Genomic DNA, 13,458 nt, shown 5'->3' with positions numbered 1-13,458 from the left:
ATACCCTAAACAGGTGTTTTCACACCCAAAACAGGAATTTTATTCCTTGCATCAAATTTCATACCCTAAATTTCATTTCCTCGTATTAGCAATTGCAATTTTGCTACCCTTTTTTCCAATATTTCATGTTTTTGACACCTTAAACGTTATGCGGTACCCACGAAAAAACTACCCTTTTACGCGTTTTTTATTATCGCGGATGGTGTAGCAGGCCACAATGGGAGTGACCCCCCCGGGGGATGGATGCTGTATGTTTTTGCAATAATTATTGTGCGAGGGGAGGGAGTGGTGTTGAATATTTATTTATTTGTTTAATTGTTGTTGTTAAGTTGGCGGGGGGGGGGGGGGTTAAGATGTTGGGCTTGAGCTTTTGATCCTTGCAGGATCAGGGTCATTGAGATCCTGCTAAGACCATGCCTATGCGAAAAAGGCATGGTTGAACTATGGTTAACCATGGTTCAACCATGGGTTTTGACCATGGTCAAACCATGGTCAACCATGCTTTTGAAAAATGGCACCACGGCCAGAGACCATGGTCAACCATGGTTAACCTTTTGACCATGGTCTATCTAAAGTGACCATGGTCAACCATGGTTTAAAACTTAGCATGTTTGACCATGGTTGAACCATTGTCAACCATAGTTCAACAACCAGGGTTTTGACCATGGTCAACCATGTTTTTGCCCATGGTCAACCATGTTTTTGACCATGGTCAACCATGTTTTTGAAAAATGGCACCACGGCCAGAGACCATGGTCAACCATGGTCTATCTAAAGTGACCATGGTCAACCATGGTCAAAAATTTGCATGTTTGACCATGGTTAAGAAACAATAGCAATCAAGGAAGAAACAATAGAAAGAAACAATAGCAATCAAGCTTAAACTTTAAATTAGCACCCGATAGAGGGCAGGGCCTGAAGAATGAGGGAAATTATGGGGTAAATATTTAACGGAATAAACTGCATAATCATATTATTTAGATTTATTTCGTTTTTTTTGTTTTTTGTTTTTGTTTTTTTTGGTTGATTTGTATGGCGCTTTCAACTACTGAGGTTATTTGCGCCAGTACTCACTCCTTTGTCATGTTGCACCTGTATAACTCCATTCAGTCACAATACGTATTTTTCTGCTTCACTGCATCCAAGTTATTTCTATCTTCTTTATGCCACGCTCGTTGTATTTCCCCTGCTGTATATGCTCGTACAAAAAATGTAGATTTTTCCTCTGTCTGCGTGGTAAAAACCAAACGGTGTCTCTTCAGAGCCACACCAGGCTGAGTCAGCCGAGGAAGGGCTAAAACGAGGTCAAATTACTTTGCATGATCCTACGCTAGCTTGACTTCCTCGCATCCAAGCCTGTTCCCCAGAGCCCAAGTTAGCGTTATCCATCCGACACCACGTGGAGGTTTGGGTTGAGTTGCCCGCGAGCAATTACTTTGCCAGCTCTAATTTATTTCGTTAAAAATCTTATTTTAACTTATCAAATTACTAGTTTTTATATTCTATGGTGTCAAATATTTATTCACAACGTTGTAAATACGCATTAAATACGATTAATAACAACAGAGGCGCTTTTTCTCATTCACTACCCAGAGTCAACCATGGTCAGGTGAGGTGATGACCATGGCTGACAATGCTCAGCCATGCTAAAGCATGGTCGACCATGGTATACTTAAAAGTGACCATGGTCAACCATGGTCAGGTGAGGTGATGACCATGGCTGACCATGCTCAGCCATGCTAAAGCATGGTTGACCATGGTATACTGGAAGTAACCATGGTCAACCATGGTCAGGTGAGGTGATGACCATGGCTGACCATGCTCACACATGCTAAAGCATGGTTGACCATGGTATACTTGAAGTGACCATGGTCAGGTGAGGTGATGACCATGGCTGACCATGCTCACCCATGCTAAAGCATGATTGACCATATGGTATACTTGAAGTGACCATGGTCAACCATGGTCAAGTGAGGTGATGAACATGGCTGACCATGCTCACCCATGATAAAGCATGGTTGACCATGGTATACTTAAAAGTGACCATGGTCAAGTGAGGTGAAGACCATGGCTGACTATGCTCGGCCATGCTAAAGCATGGTCGACCATGGTATACCATGGTGACCATGGCAACCATGGTTGACCATGGTCAAGCCACCATGGCTGATCATCGCTGACCATAGTTAACCATGGTCAACCATGTTTTGACCATGGTTGACCATGCTAGCACGGTTGACATTTCGCCTAGGTAAGCTCATACAATTTCTTTTACTAAACAGGTTATTTTTGTGGATGAGCAGTATTCAACACCTCGCTTTTTAACATTATTGTTTATTGAACTTTTTTTTCAAACCTTTGTGCAAATCGGAGTCATATCTGGACCCCACTGACGCGCAGCGATAGCGCCTATGCGAAATATATTGCAATGTTGGTTGTGTTAATAAAAACGATAGAATAGGACCTCATTACAAATCTGTTCAGAAAATGTTCAAAATCAAATGTGCTTGGGTGATAGGCTCTCGGAACAATATCATGGCCGGATTGAGGAGGTGCAAGTTCCGGGTGCAAGTGTCGGCTAAAATTCGGGATGGCGCTGTTTAGGGGTTCGTATCTCTCCAGTTTGTCATAACTTGTTTCAGAAAATCAAATTTAAATCTTATCTATGACTGGCGCATTCAAAATATTGTTCCATGGGGTAAAAAAAACTTTCAATGTACATGTACTTTCTTGTATTTTCACAGGTAACGGTTTGTGGTATTTTAATGGTACGTTTATTTAGTGGTATGTGCCCTTAAAAATTAATCCTACGAGCTGTAAATAACTAGATAAAGCAAGCAGCAAATTCTGCACATAGTTTTTATGTTTTTTGCGTTAAAACCCGAATGTGATGTGCTTTTCGAATGCTAATGAGTGTCCATTCTTCGCACTAAACTGAGATTCTTCTTATTTAATGAAAATTAGCTAAGATTTGGTCGTCGGGTCCTGGTGCATGCGCGGTATTACGTAAGCTTACAATCAACTCATTGTGCATTGAACAACATGAGTCATGAAGGTGCATTTTATGCAATAGAAAAGTCGGCTCCTCTTCTTCCAAATTAGTGTCAACTTCATTGATGAAGGCTCAGACACGGCTAATAGTCATAGTCCACCTCGGGCCACAATAGGTTAGGTCGAGCTGAAGATTTTCTGATTTAGAAGAAAACTTGCTTACAAATAGAAAAAATGGCAGAGAGTGATAACCAGCAGCTACAAGAAGAACTTAAATCTGATATAGTGACTCATGGGGAGGAGCTTCAACTTGATGAGCACTGCATATTCTGTAAAATAATCCAGGGAAAAGCACCGGCTACCATACTTTTCAAAGTAAGTTTAAAGCCATTGTAGGTAGGCATTATAATTTCAATTTCAAATCTTATTCTTTACCAATTTAAGTGATGAAATAATATTCAGGAATGTAGCGGAAATAATGAGCCTGACGTCTCTTCACAAGCTCTGAGTTTAAGTCATACCAAGTGTTAGGTTTTATTTCACGATTTATTTTAAGTGATATTACACCATGTGACCATGCCATTTAGGGTACATGTATATTGATAGTTACTGTATAACATTTAGCAAAATTTGATGGTTGATTTGATTAACAATTTTTAAACGTGCATGTCAACTGTAATATAGCTGCCCCATGAACATTTACACACAGTACTCATCTAGCACACTGCAGTTAAACATGTCGATGTGTAATAGTTTTAAATTGAGTGACCCCTGGAAAATGAATTTGGTATTATTAGTATGTTTATAACTGTTCACAATGCAAGCATTTAACATGATGTACCAGTGTTTAAAAAAAATCATTTTGTGAAGTATTTTCACCATGTTGTACCGTACATGTGACGACGCATCAGCTCTTGTTGATTTGCTCCATATTTATCGGTTTTCTTACAGAACAGTGAAGTCACCGTATTCTATGATATACACCCAGCATCTAAGGAACACCTACTGATTGTACCAAACTGTCACCATGGTAACCCAAAGTCTGTCAAGAAAGAAGATTTACCAATTGGTATGTCTGGGATGGATTATATTAGTGGCTATTAGGGGGCTGTCAGTTTCTTGGGGGTTCATGAATATACTTTGGGTTATTGACAAAAATAAGGGGGGTCATAATTTTTCACAACTAAAATAAGTGGTTATAGAAATATTAAGGTCTGTTGACTCAAAATATTTGTGTGCTGTGTGTGCATTCTTTGAATTGTGATCAAATTGTGCACACAATCATTTACATGTAATGTAAAGTTTTTGCGCCTCCCCGCACCCTGTTTGCACTTGCGATCAAAATTGTAATGTACTTACAGCAATGAATAATTTGTCTTCAGTCTGTTTAGATAGAAGTGGGGGGCATAAATTTGTTTGACCTAAGATATTCATGACCCCCCTTTCTAAAGAAATGGACATCTCCCATAAGGCCTATTCAGTGAATTGCTCATATGGAGGATTGTAGAAATCATCCAAATTCAGATTTTGCATCTTTCTTAGCATCATAGCCTAAAGCTGAAAGCATTAAAAATAAGTTCTAAGAAATAAGATATGGGTCACATGAATCTGTAATTTCTCTGTACTCAAGTAGAAAAATTAGCTAAATGTATTTGAACCAGGCTTCAACTTAGTCAATACAAGTACTGCTATTTTCCTAGTTTTTTGCCAAATTTTTCTGGTGGAAGGGAAAAAAACATGGTCTACCAGACCCCATCTTATTTTATTTATGGCAATAATATAATTATATAGCATACAGAGGTATAAGTGCACAACTTTCAAACAGTATGTGAAATGATCTGGTCCATATAGCGGCCATGACAATGAGATTTGAGATTTAAATAATACTGCCCCACCACAACATACTCTGTTTATAGCAATAAATTGCTGTGTACTACCAAGAGTGAGTGCCCTATTTATTTCAAAAGTTTAATAATTTATCCTTTACACAATTTTATTATTTTACAGTTTTGTTGGGATCACTGATGAGCATTTTAACCCGGGGGGGGGGGGTCACTCTCACACAAAAGTGCCTCCCACCCGCGTCCGAACACCTCTGAAATGCACCCTTAATGGTGAATTTTCGCATAACCAAATTGCACCCCTTAATGGCGAAACACATGCAAAATCCTACCCTAAATGGCGTAGCACATGCAAAAACCATACCCTAAATGGCGTCAACTGAGAAATATATAGGCTATTGATACCCTAAGTGGCGTAAACAGGGAAATGAGCTAATTTGATACCCAAGGTGTCTTTTTGATGTTGCAGACATACAGATACTTAAGAAAACATGCGCAAAAGTAACAAGAATCAATTAAAAAGTGGTAATTTTTATCAAATTAGTGCAAACTCACTCAAACAATAATATTACTAACTCTAAACGTCTAAGGATTTGGATGAAAAAGGACCCCTAAATGGCGATGCCGTCTGAAAAAGTACCCCTTTTTCAAAAAGACGTCGATGACGCTGAGTGATGAAAAACATACCCTTTTAGACATTTTTCTTGGACACGGGTGCGTAGCAAGTCAAGTAGTGAGTGCCCCCGGATTTTAACTAGTTCAAGTACTATCTGATATTATAGCAATCATGCAGGTGTCATATACTGCATACATTATCAAATGTCTATAGGGCAGCTATTGCATTTGCAGATTGGGTCTTCTTGCTCTAAAACCCCTCGAAATATTTAAAATGTGCAAATACTCATAAATAAAGCTGTATCTTAAATTTTCTTTTTAGCTTCCAGGTGGGATTGTTATTGAAAGTTAAATATTTTTCTTAGTGAATTTGCTCTCAATGAGAGAAGACACAACTTATTTTGCTCTGAGTTTGTTGTCTTATTTTGCTACTTATTTCAATTTGAACTTGCCTTCAATTTTTGACCTGAATTTGTTTTTAAACTACAGCATGTAGTTCTTGTTGTTTGCTTTATATTTTGTTGTCTGTCCCTGAAGAAGAGCAGTTTATCTGCTCGAAAGCGTCAGTTGTTTTTTGTCTGTTAAGTGTTTGACTGCTATGTACACAGTGATTTTCATCACTTCCAGTGTACTGTTTTCCTGACACTTTTGTGGGCTCTGGAATTGGCAATTTTTGGCCATCGAACTTTGCCTGTTTTGTGCCTACTCTGGATGTTTGGTTTAGCGTGTCTGTTTATATGCACAGTGATTTTCATCACTTGTTCTAGTGCAGTTTTGTATTACCATTGATCCTTGTTGTTTTTGCAGGTTCAGCACTTACTTCTGTGGGCCTTGGAACTGGTAATTTTTGGCTATCGAACTTTGCCTACTTCTTCTGCCTACGTTTGATGTTTTTGTCCCCCTGCATACTGTCTAGTCTGTATTTTACTTGTTTCCCCACATCAAGTTGGTGTACCTTGCTTTTTTTCTTTCCTATTTTTAACCACTTAATTAGCAACTGTCCCCTATCACCCCTGAAGAAAAACCCTATAACTCTAAATCCTGGAGCCCTAGTAACCCTATACCGGGAAGGAGCTTCCCACTTTTCACATTTTTCCAGGGCGCTATGTGTGTACTAAATCTCACTAAATGTTGCTGACAAAATGAAATGTATTCCGTTTCCCCAGATTTATATAACGTAAATAGATCAACATTATTTTATTTTCCAGTGGAATATATGCATAAAGTGGGCAGAAGAATATTAGAGACCAAAGGAGCGACAATGGAAAACACAAGGTAATTAGGCCATATAGAATTTATTTTTTGGTTCACATCCATGCCCGCATATAGTTTTTTTGTGCTTTTTCAATTTCTAATATTTTGTTTTGATTATAAAGCTCCAGCAATTTGATTATGATGATGAAAATGTTAAAGCAACATGAATCACTTTAAGGCTGTGGAAAACACATTTACACAACTTAAAAGTTGGGAGCTTAAAAGTTTGTGATATATAGAGGTGAATATTGACTTGATTATATTTTAAGCCTACTTAATAGGGTTGCCCGGAAAGTTTGCTTGGTCAACTGGATGGGACAGGGGCCCTGTTCAATTCTTAGCAAATCAATGCTGTATTCAGTAATGTATGTAGCCCTTTTTAAACGGGTGCACCCCACCCGGTATTAACAAAAAAAGAGATGAGAAACTGCTGAAAAATTGCTAAAATGAGGAGAAAGACGCCTGTGTGCGTGTCAGTTTGACAAAATTAATCTCATATTTGACCATTTCCAATTTTAACCCAATTTGACCATAGCTTCAATATATTATAATTGCTGGAGTTCTGTATATATACACCTGGTATTGATTACATGTTTATTTGCTCCATTATATTACATTTACTTCCACGAACCTCCTCTAACAGTAAATGGAATTTGTTCAAGCGTGACGTCCACGAGTTGTCAAAGTAGCTGGATTTGGAACATTATAACAACGGTTTTCTGCACTCCAATACAAGCTCAATTCCGCTTGGTTTGTTTGGTAAGTTTCCTTCTTTCACTAAACCCAAGAATTTTTTCCTTTCATCTTCAGGAGCGGTTTTCATTGGCCTCCCTTTAACTCTGTACAGCATCTGCATCTACACATGATATACCCAGAAGATGAAATGCGATTTGTGGCTAGACTCCAATACAAGCTCAAGTCTGCATGGTTTATTACAGTAAGTTTGCCTTCTAGCACTGACCCATAGAATTATTTCCTTTTGTCCTTAGGAGTGGATTCCACTGGCCACCATTCAATACTGTACAGCATCTACATCTACACATGATATACCCAGAAGATGAAATGCGATTTGTGGCTAGACTCCAATACAAGCTCAAGTCTGCATGGTTTATTACAGTAAGTTTGCCTTCTAGCACTGACCCATAGAATTATTTCCTTTTGTCCTTAGGAGTGGATTCCACGGGCCACCATTCAACACTGTACAGCATCTACATCTACACATGATATACCCAGAAGATGAAATGCAATTTGTGGCTAGACTCCAATACAAGCTCAAGTCTGCATGGTTTATTACAGTAAGTTTGCCTTCTAGCACTGACCCATAGAATTATTTCCTTTTGTCCTTAGGAGTGGATTCCATTGGCCACCATTCAACACTGTACAGCATCTACATCTACACATGATATACCCAGAAAATGAAATGCGATTTGTGGCTAGACTCCAATACAAGCTCAAGTCTGCATGGTTTATTACAGTAAGTTTGCCTTCTAGCACTGACCCCTAGAATTATTTCCTTTTGTCCTTAGGAGTGGATTCCACTGGCCACCATTCAACACTGTACAGCATCTACATCTACACATGATATACCCAGAAAATGAAATGCGATTTGTGGCTAGACTCCAATACAAGCTCAAGTCTGCGTGGTTTGTTACAGTAAGTTTGCCTTCTGACACTGACCCCTAGAATTATTTCCTTTTGTCCTTAGGAGTGGATTCCACTGGCCACCATTCAATACTGTACAGCATCTACATCTACACATGATATACCCAGAAGATGAAATGCGATTTGTGGCTAGACTCCAATACAAGCTCAAGTCTGCGTGGTTTGTTACAGTAAGTTTGCCTTCTAGCACTGACCCATAGAATTATTTCCCTTTGTCCTTAGGAGTGGATTTCATTGGCCACCATTCAACACTGTACAGCATCTACATCTACACATGATATACCCAGAAGATGAAATGCGATTTGTGGCTAGACTCAATACAAGCTCAAGTCTGCATGGTTTATTACAGTAAGTTTGCCTTCTGACACTGACCCTAGAATTATTTCCTTTTGTCCTTAGGAGTGGATTCCACTGGCCACCATTCAATACTGTACAGCATCTACATCTACACATGATATACCCAGAAGATGAAATGCGATTTGTGGCTAGACTCCAATACAAGCTCAAGTCTGTGTGGTTTGTTACAGTAAGTTTGCCTTCTAGCACTGACCCATAGAATTATTTCCTTTTGTCCTTAGGAGTGGATTTCATTGGCCACCATTCAACACTGTACAGCATCTACATCTACACATGATATACCCAGAAGATGAAATGCGATTTGTGGCTAGACTCCAATACAAGCTCAAGTCTGCATGGTTTATTACAGTAAGTTTGCCTTCTGACACTGACCCCTAGAATTATTTCCTTTTGTCCTTAGGAGTGGATTCCACTGGCCACCATTCAATACTGTACAGCATCTACATCTACACATGATATACCCAGAAGATGAAATGCGATTTGTGGCTAGACTCCAATACAAGCTCAAGTCTGCGTGGTTTGTTACAGTAAGTTTACCTTCTAGCACTGACCCATAGAATTATTTCCTTTTGTCCTTAGGAGTGGATTTCATTGGCCACCATTCAACACTGTACAGCATCTACATCTACACATGATATACCCAGAAGATGAAATGCGATTTGTGGCTAGACTCAATACAAGCTCAAGTCTGCATGGTTTATTACAGTAAGTTTGCCTTCTGACACTGACCCTAGAATTATTTCCTTTTGTCCTTAGGAGTGGATTCCACTGGCCACCATTCAATACTGTACAGCATCTACATCTACACATGATATACCCAGAAGATGAAATGGGCATGATGGCTAGACTCTTCTATAAACTTAATTCCATGTGGTTTGTTACAGTAAGTGTGTACAGTTTTAGTGAGCATATTTAAAATGATGTTGCTATAGCTGTTTCAGAATTTGAAAGACTTTTAAGAAATGATCGCTCACTTTCTTAGTCTATTACCTTTATCAGGGCTGTCAAGGTTTTGTAAATCTCACACGAAGAGCTGTGTAGGTAGTAAAATCTAGCGCATTATCAAGTTATTTATTTTTTCGGCATTGAATTTGTATGCATTTTGAAATCATTAATAGAGTATGACATGAGTATCAAATTTATTCAAAACACATAGGCCTACAATATTTTTTTTTTTTTTTTTAATCAACCATGAATCCTACAATAGCATTTAGGTCTAGATCCAGGGACACTCCAAAGCCGAAAAAATAAATAACTTAAAAAGAATTTTTTTTTTTTTTTTTTTGAAATTCAAGTATAGTCCCACCCCCAATTTTGAAAAATGTTCACCCAAAAGCGGGGTGGGACTATACTCACATCAATACGGTATGTGAAAAAATAACCAATAATAGTGTAAAAATGGTGCACCAAATGCAAGTAGCTTCATTTGGAATTTTTCCACGGCTCGGGGGTCATCTCCCCTCAAACACTCCTTGCATAGGGTAAGTGCGGAGGCCAGCGCTGCTGCACCAAATTCACATTTTTAATCAACTATATCATTTTAGCACCAAGTAATTGCGAATTTCAATAATGTACATTCTTACCTGAATGGGTGACTCCATCTTCACTCCCTGTGTGGGAGATTAAGATCATGTCTCCCATAGGGACTCGATGGATTTCAAATGGAATAACCAATACTGTATACAGTTGACCCTTTTGTGCTCCAAGTAGATGATGTGATAAGATATTATTTGTTCGAATGTAAGTTCATACGTGCTGGTGATAAACAATTTCTAAAAGTTTAAACTGACTTTCAGCACAAAAATCCAACTAACCTTGAATTTTTGATGTGTGACACACATCTTCATCAGAAGAAGTCCTAGGATGTTGTGATGGACTTGCCCTTTTGTTGACCTTGGGTTTTAGCCAAGGATGATCGTGAGTACCCCCACTTGGTGCGGGAGGCCCTCCAGATCAAGAAGAAAATGCCAGAACTTAATTGTGATCAAGGACTGGAATTGCCAACCCTCTAAGTCTACAATGCCCTCATTTGACCGAAAGCCACCAACTTAGGTCAACAAAATAAGGGCAAGTCCATCACAACATCTTAGGCTTTTTCTGATGAAGGTGTGTGTGTCACACATCGAAAATTCAAGTTTAGTTGGCTTTTTGTGCTGAAAGTTAGTGTAATCTTTTAGAAATATTATTTGTTATAATACATTTTTTTCTGATTTATTTTTTATTTTTTCAGTATGATTGGATGATTGACAGATTGAAGAACATGCCAGATGCATTGCCTCCGACAAAGACTGAAAACCCAGAACAAGGGACCCAAGAGAAAACAGGATGACAGGGGTTTTCTTTTGTTGCCTAAAGGCAAAAATATGGATTGAAAAAACAATAAAATACAATATAAAAATAGACATCACAAAACTTTTGAACCAAGTATGCTAGACCATTGGTGTTATCAGTGTATGATAGCCTAATGTTTGTACTGTATAAGGTAATAATTACAGTAACTCAATTTTCAAAAATGCCTCCTTTGGCCTCTATATGGACCAGGTCATGTCACATATAGCCTACTCTTTAAAAGTTATGCACTTTAATTTATCTGTATGCTATATAATTTATATACTGTATTGCCATAAATGTGTACCATATTTGTGAACAAAATGTACTGAATATCTAATGAATGATATCGGATAAAAGTATCGATACAATATATTAAGAATCGTGTAATATTGTATGTAACCAGTAACAGTATGGGTAAAATGTAACAAGTTGATTGTATTTATTATGAATGGTATTAAATATTTAGCGGACCTCTTTTATACAGATCTCTCTGATTTCATGCACTGAAGCATTTAGAAGGCCACAACTAAACTGGGCTCAAAAAGAAATTTTATAATTTTTCACAAGGTCATATCTTAAAATCCTGTCCATAAAAATGAGCAAAAATTGCACACAGGATTACTTCAATACTCTACTCTAAACACTGGCAGTGTAACCAAAGAGTTGTCCAACTGACACTACAGCAAAATGCACTGACATGGAACAGCTTTCAGGACCACATTCACAGCCCAATAATTAGCACCCAACATAAGAATCTGTGAGTAAGTGGAATAGTGTGGAACAAGACCTGTTTCTGGAAGAAAGTGTGTGATAAGTACAAAGCAGCCCCTTTCCACACCATTCCACTTACTCTTTGTAAGGATCTTGTACGCATTCTCACAGATTTCTTTTGCTGGGTGCCAATTATTTGCCTGTGAATGTGGTCCAGGAGGCTGTTCTGTGTCAGTGCATTTGCTGTTGTGTCAGTTGGACAACTGCTTGGTTACTGACATGTGTTTAGAGTAAAGTAACTGTGTATTGACAGATGAGATGAGCATGTGTTTGAGAAAGCAAATTGGAGTACTTTTGATTTGGTTCAGTGGATACAAAGAAACAAATTATTTAATCATAATCATGTAACTGCCAGCCGTTGTATTTTACTGTAAGCGGTGTTCCGTTGTGCTACAGACTGGTAATACATGTCATGATGTAGTGCATTACAAATTTGACCATGAGCTTCTTCATATGCTCATTCTGATCAGACTGTTTGATGTTGCCGCTCTTTCCTACAACTTGATTCATTTCTAGTGATCATGTTAGCATTCTGCCATTCATATTGAGGTATTTTTGAGGTATTGAGGTGTAGTACCACCTTTACATGTTTAAAAAACATGTAAAGGTGGTACTACACCCCGTGTTAAACTTTGTGACTAATTTTGCATTTTTCTCAAAAAACAACTACACACTGGTAACAAAAGTTATGTATATTATAGGGCAAGGAATCCAATTACTTCACTGAAATTTCAGTGATTCAAGACAAGTGGTTAGTTATACATGTATATATTGAGAAATAAGGTGCATTCTAGCGGTACCTCTTTTCTTCTCATAAATAACGTACCACTTGTCTTGAGTCACTGAAATACCAGTTTACTGTAGTAACTGGATTCCCTGTAATATATGTAACTTTTGTTACCAGTGCTATTATTTTTTGAGAAAAATGCAAAAATAGTCACAAATGTATCACGGGGTTTAGTGCCACCTTAAAATGATTCACATCGACTCTCCCCCAGAGGCAGCTCTAACGTACTATTGGTAAGCATGTGTGGCCGAGTGGATAAGGCGCCCGACTCATAATACATAGGTTGTGAGTTCGAGCCCCACTCGTGCCAACAAGTTGTAATCCTTGGGCAAGGCACTTTATCCTCATTGCCTACTGGGGGATGGGATTGGGTTGGATTGGATGTTTGTAATAGTTGTTTGTTTCAATGTTGCAATCAATATTGGCGCTGATTAAGCTGCTGCCTGCAAATTGCATTGTGTCTGTTTAGTTGTGTTTAATGTACAATTCTAGCAATTTGACCTGCGGGTCACCATTAGAGTTTGAAATAAAACCTTCCTTTTTTTTTTTTTAAACATGTTCAAATGAATTGCCTCTTGGGAGTATGTAAAATAATGCATCAAAACTGACAATTGCTTCGCAGCAGTTAAGGCGATATAATACCCCGATTGCAAATTTATTAAGTACATATATATGTTTATCACCTCATGTCCTGAACTTATAAAATATATCTACATATAAAGTGAATTTCAACAATTTTAGTAAGTCATTTTAGCCCTATATATTTTTTGTTTACTGTAACCTAGTAACTCAGATCTGTGTTTCATAACAAACCATAATTTATTCTTTTGAAAATGTTCAAGTAGGGTACAT

At 38.1% G+C, this 13,458-nt stretch overlaps 1 protein-coding gene across 3 annotated transcripts; it reads left to right on the top strand.

Annotated features, from left to right (window-relative positions):
- Positions 1-3,009: 3,009 nt before the first annotated feature.
- On the top strand, positions 3,010-13,229 carry LOC140139934 (adenosine 5'-monophosphoramidase HINT3-like). 3 transcript variants are annotated; one of them, XM_072161715.1, is made up of 5 exons: positions 3,010-3,363; positions 3,940-4,057; positions 6,653-6,719; positions 9,474-9,600; positions 10,948-13,229. In XM_072161715.1, the coding sequence occupies exons 1-5, from the start codon at positions 3,223-3,225 to the stop codon at positions 11,044-11,046; spliced, it is 552 nt and encodes a 183-aa protein (XP_072017816.1). In that variant the 5' UTR covers positions 3,010-3,222; the 3' UTR covers positions 11,047-13,229. The 3 variants fall into 3 exon arrangements, with proteins under 3 accessions (XP_072017816.1, XP_072017818.1, XP_072017817.1); XM_072161717.1 differs by lacking the exons at positions 9,474-9,600; positions 10,948-13,229 and adding an exon at positions 8,225-8,574; XM_072161716.1 differs by lacking the exons at positions 9,474-9,600; positions 10,948-13,229 and adding an exon at positions 7,688-8,213.
- The last annotated feature ends 229 nt before the right edge of the window (positions 13,230-13,458 follow it).

This window comes from Amphiura filiformis, chromosome 18, assembly GCF_039555335.1.
Source record: "Amphiura filiformis chromosome 18, Afil_fr2py, whole genome shotgun sequence".
Lineage (NCBI taxonomy): Eukaryota > Metazoa > Echinodermata > Ophiuroidea > Amphilepidida > Amphiuridae > Amphiura > Amphiura filiformis.
Note: the sequence above shows the minus strand (reverse complement) of the source record. Positions and strands in the feature narration are given on the sequence as shown.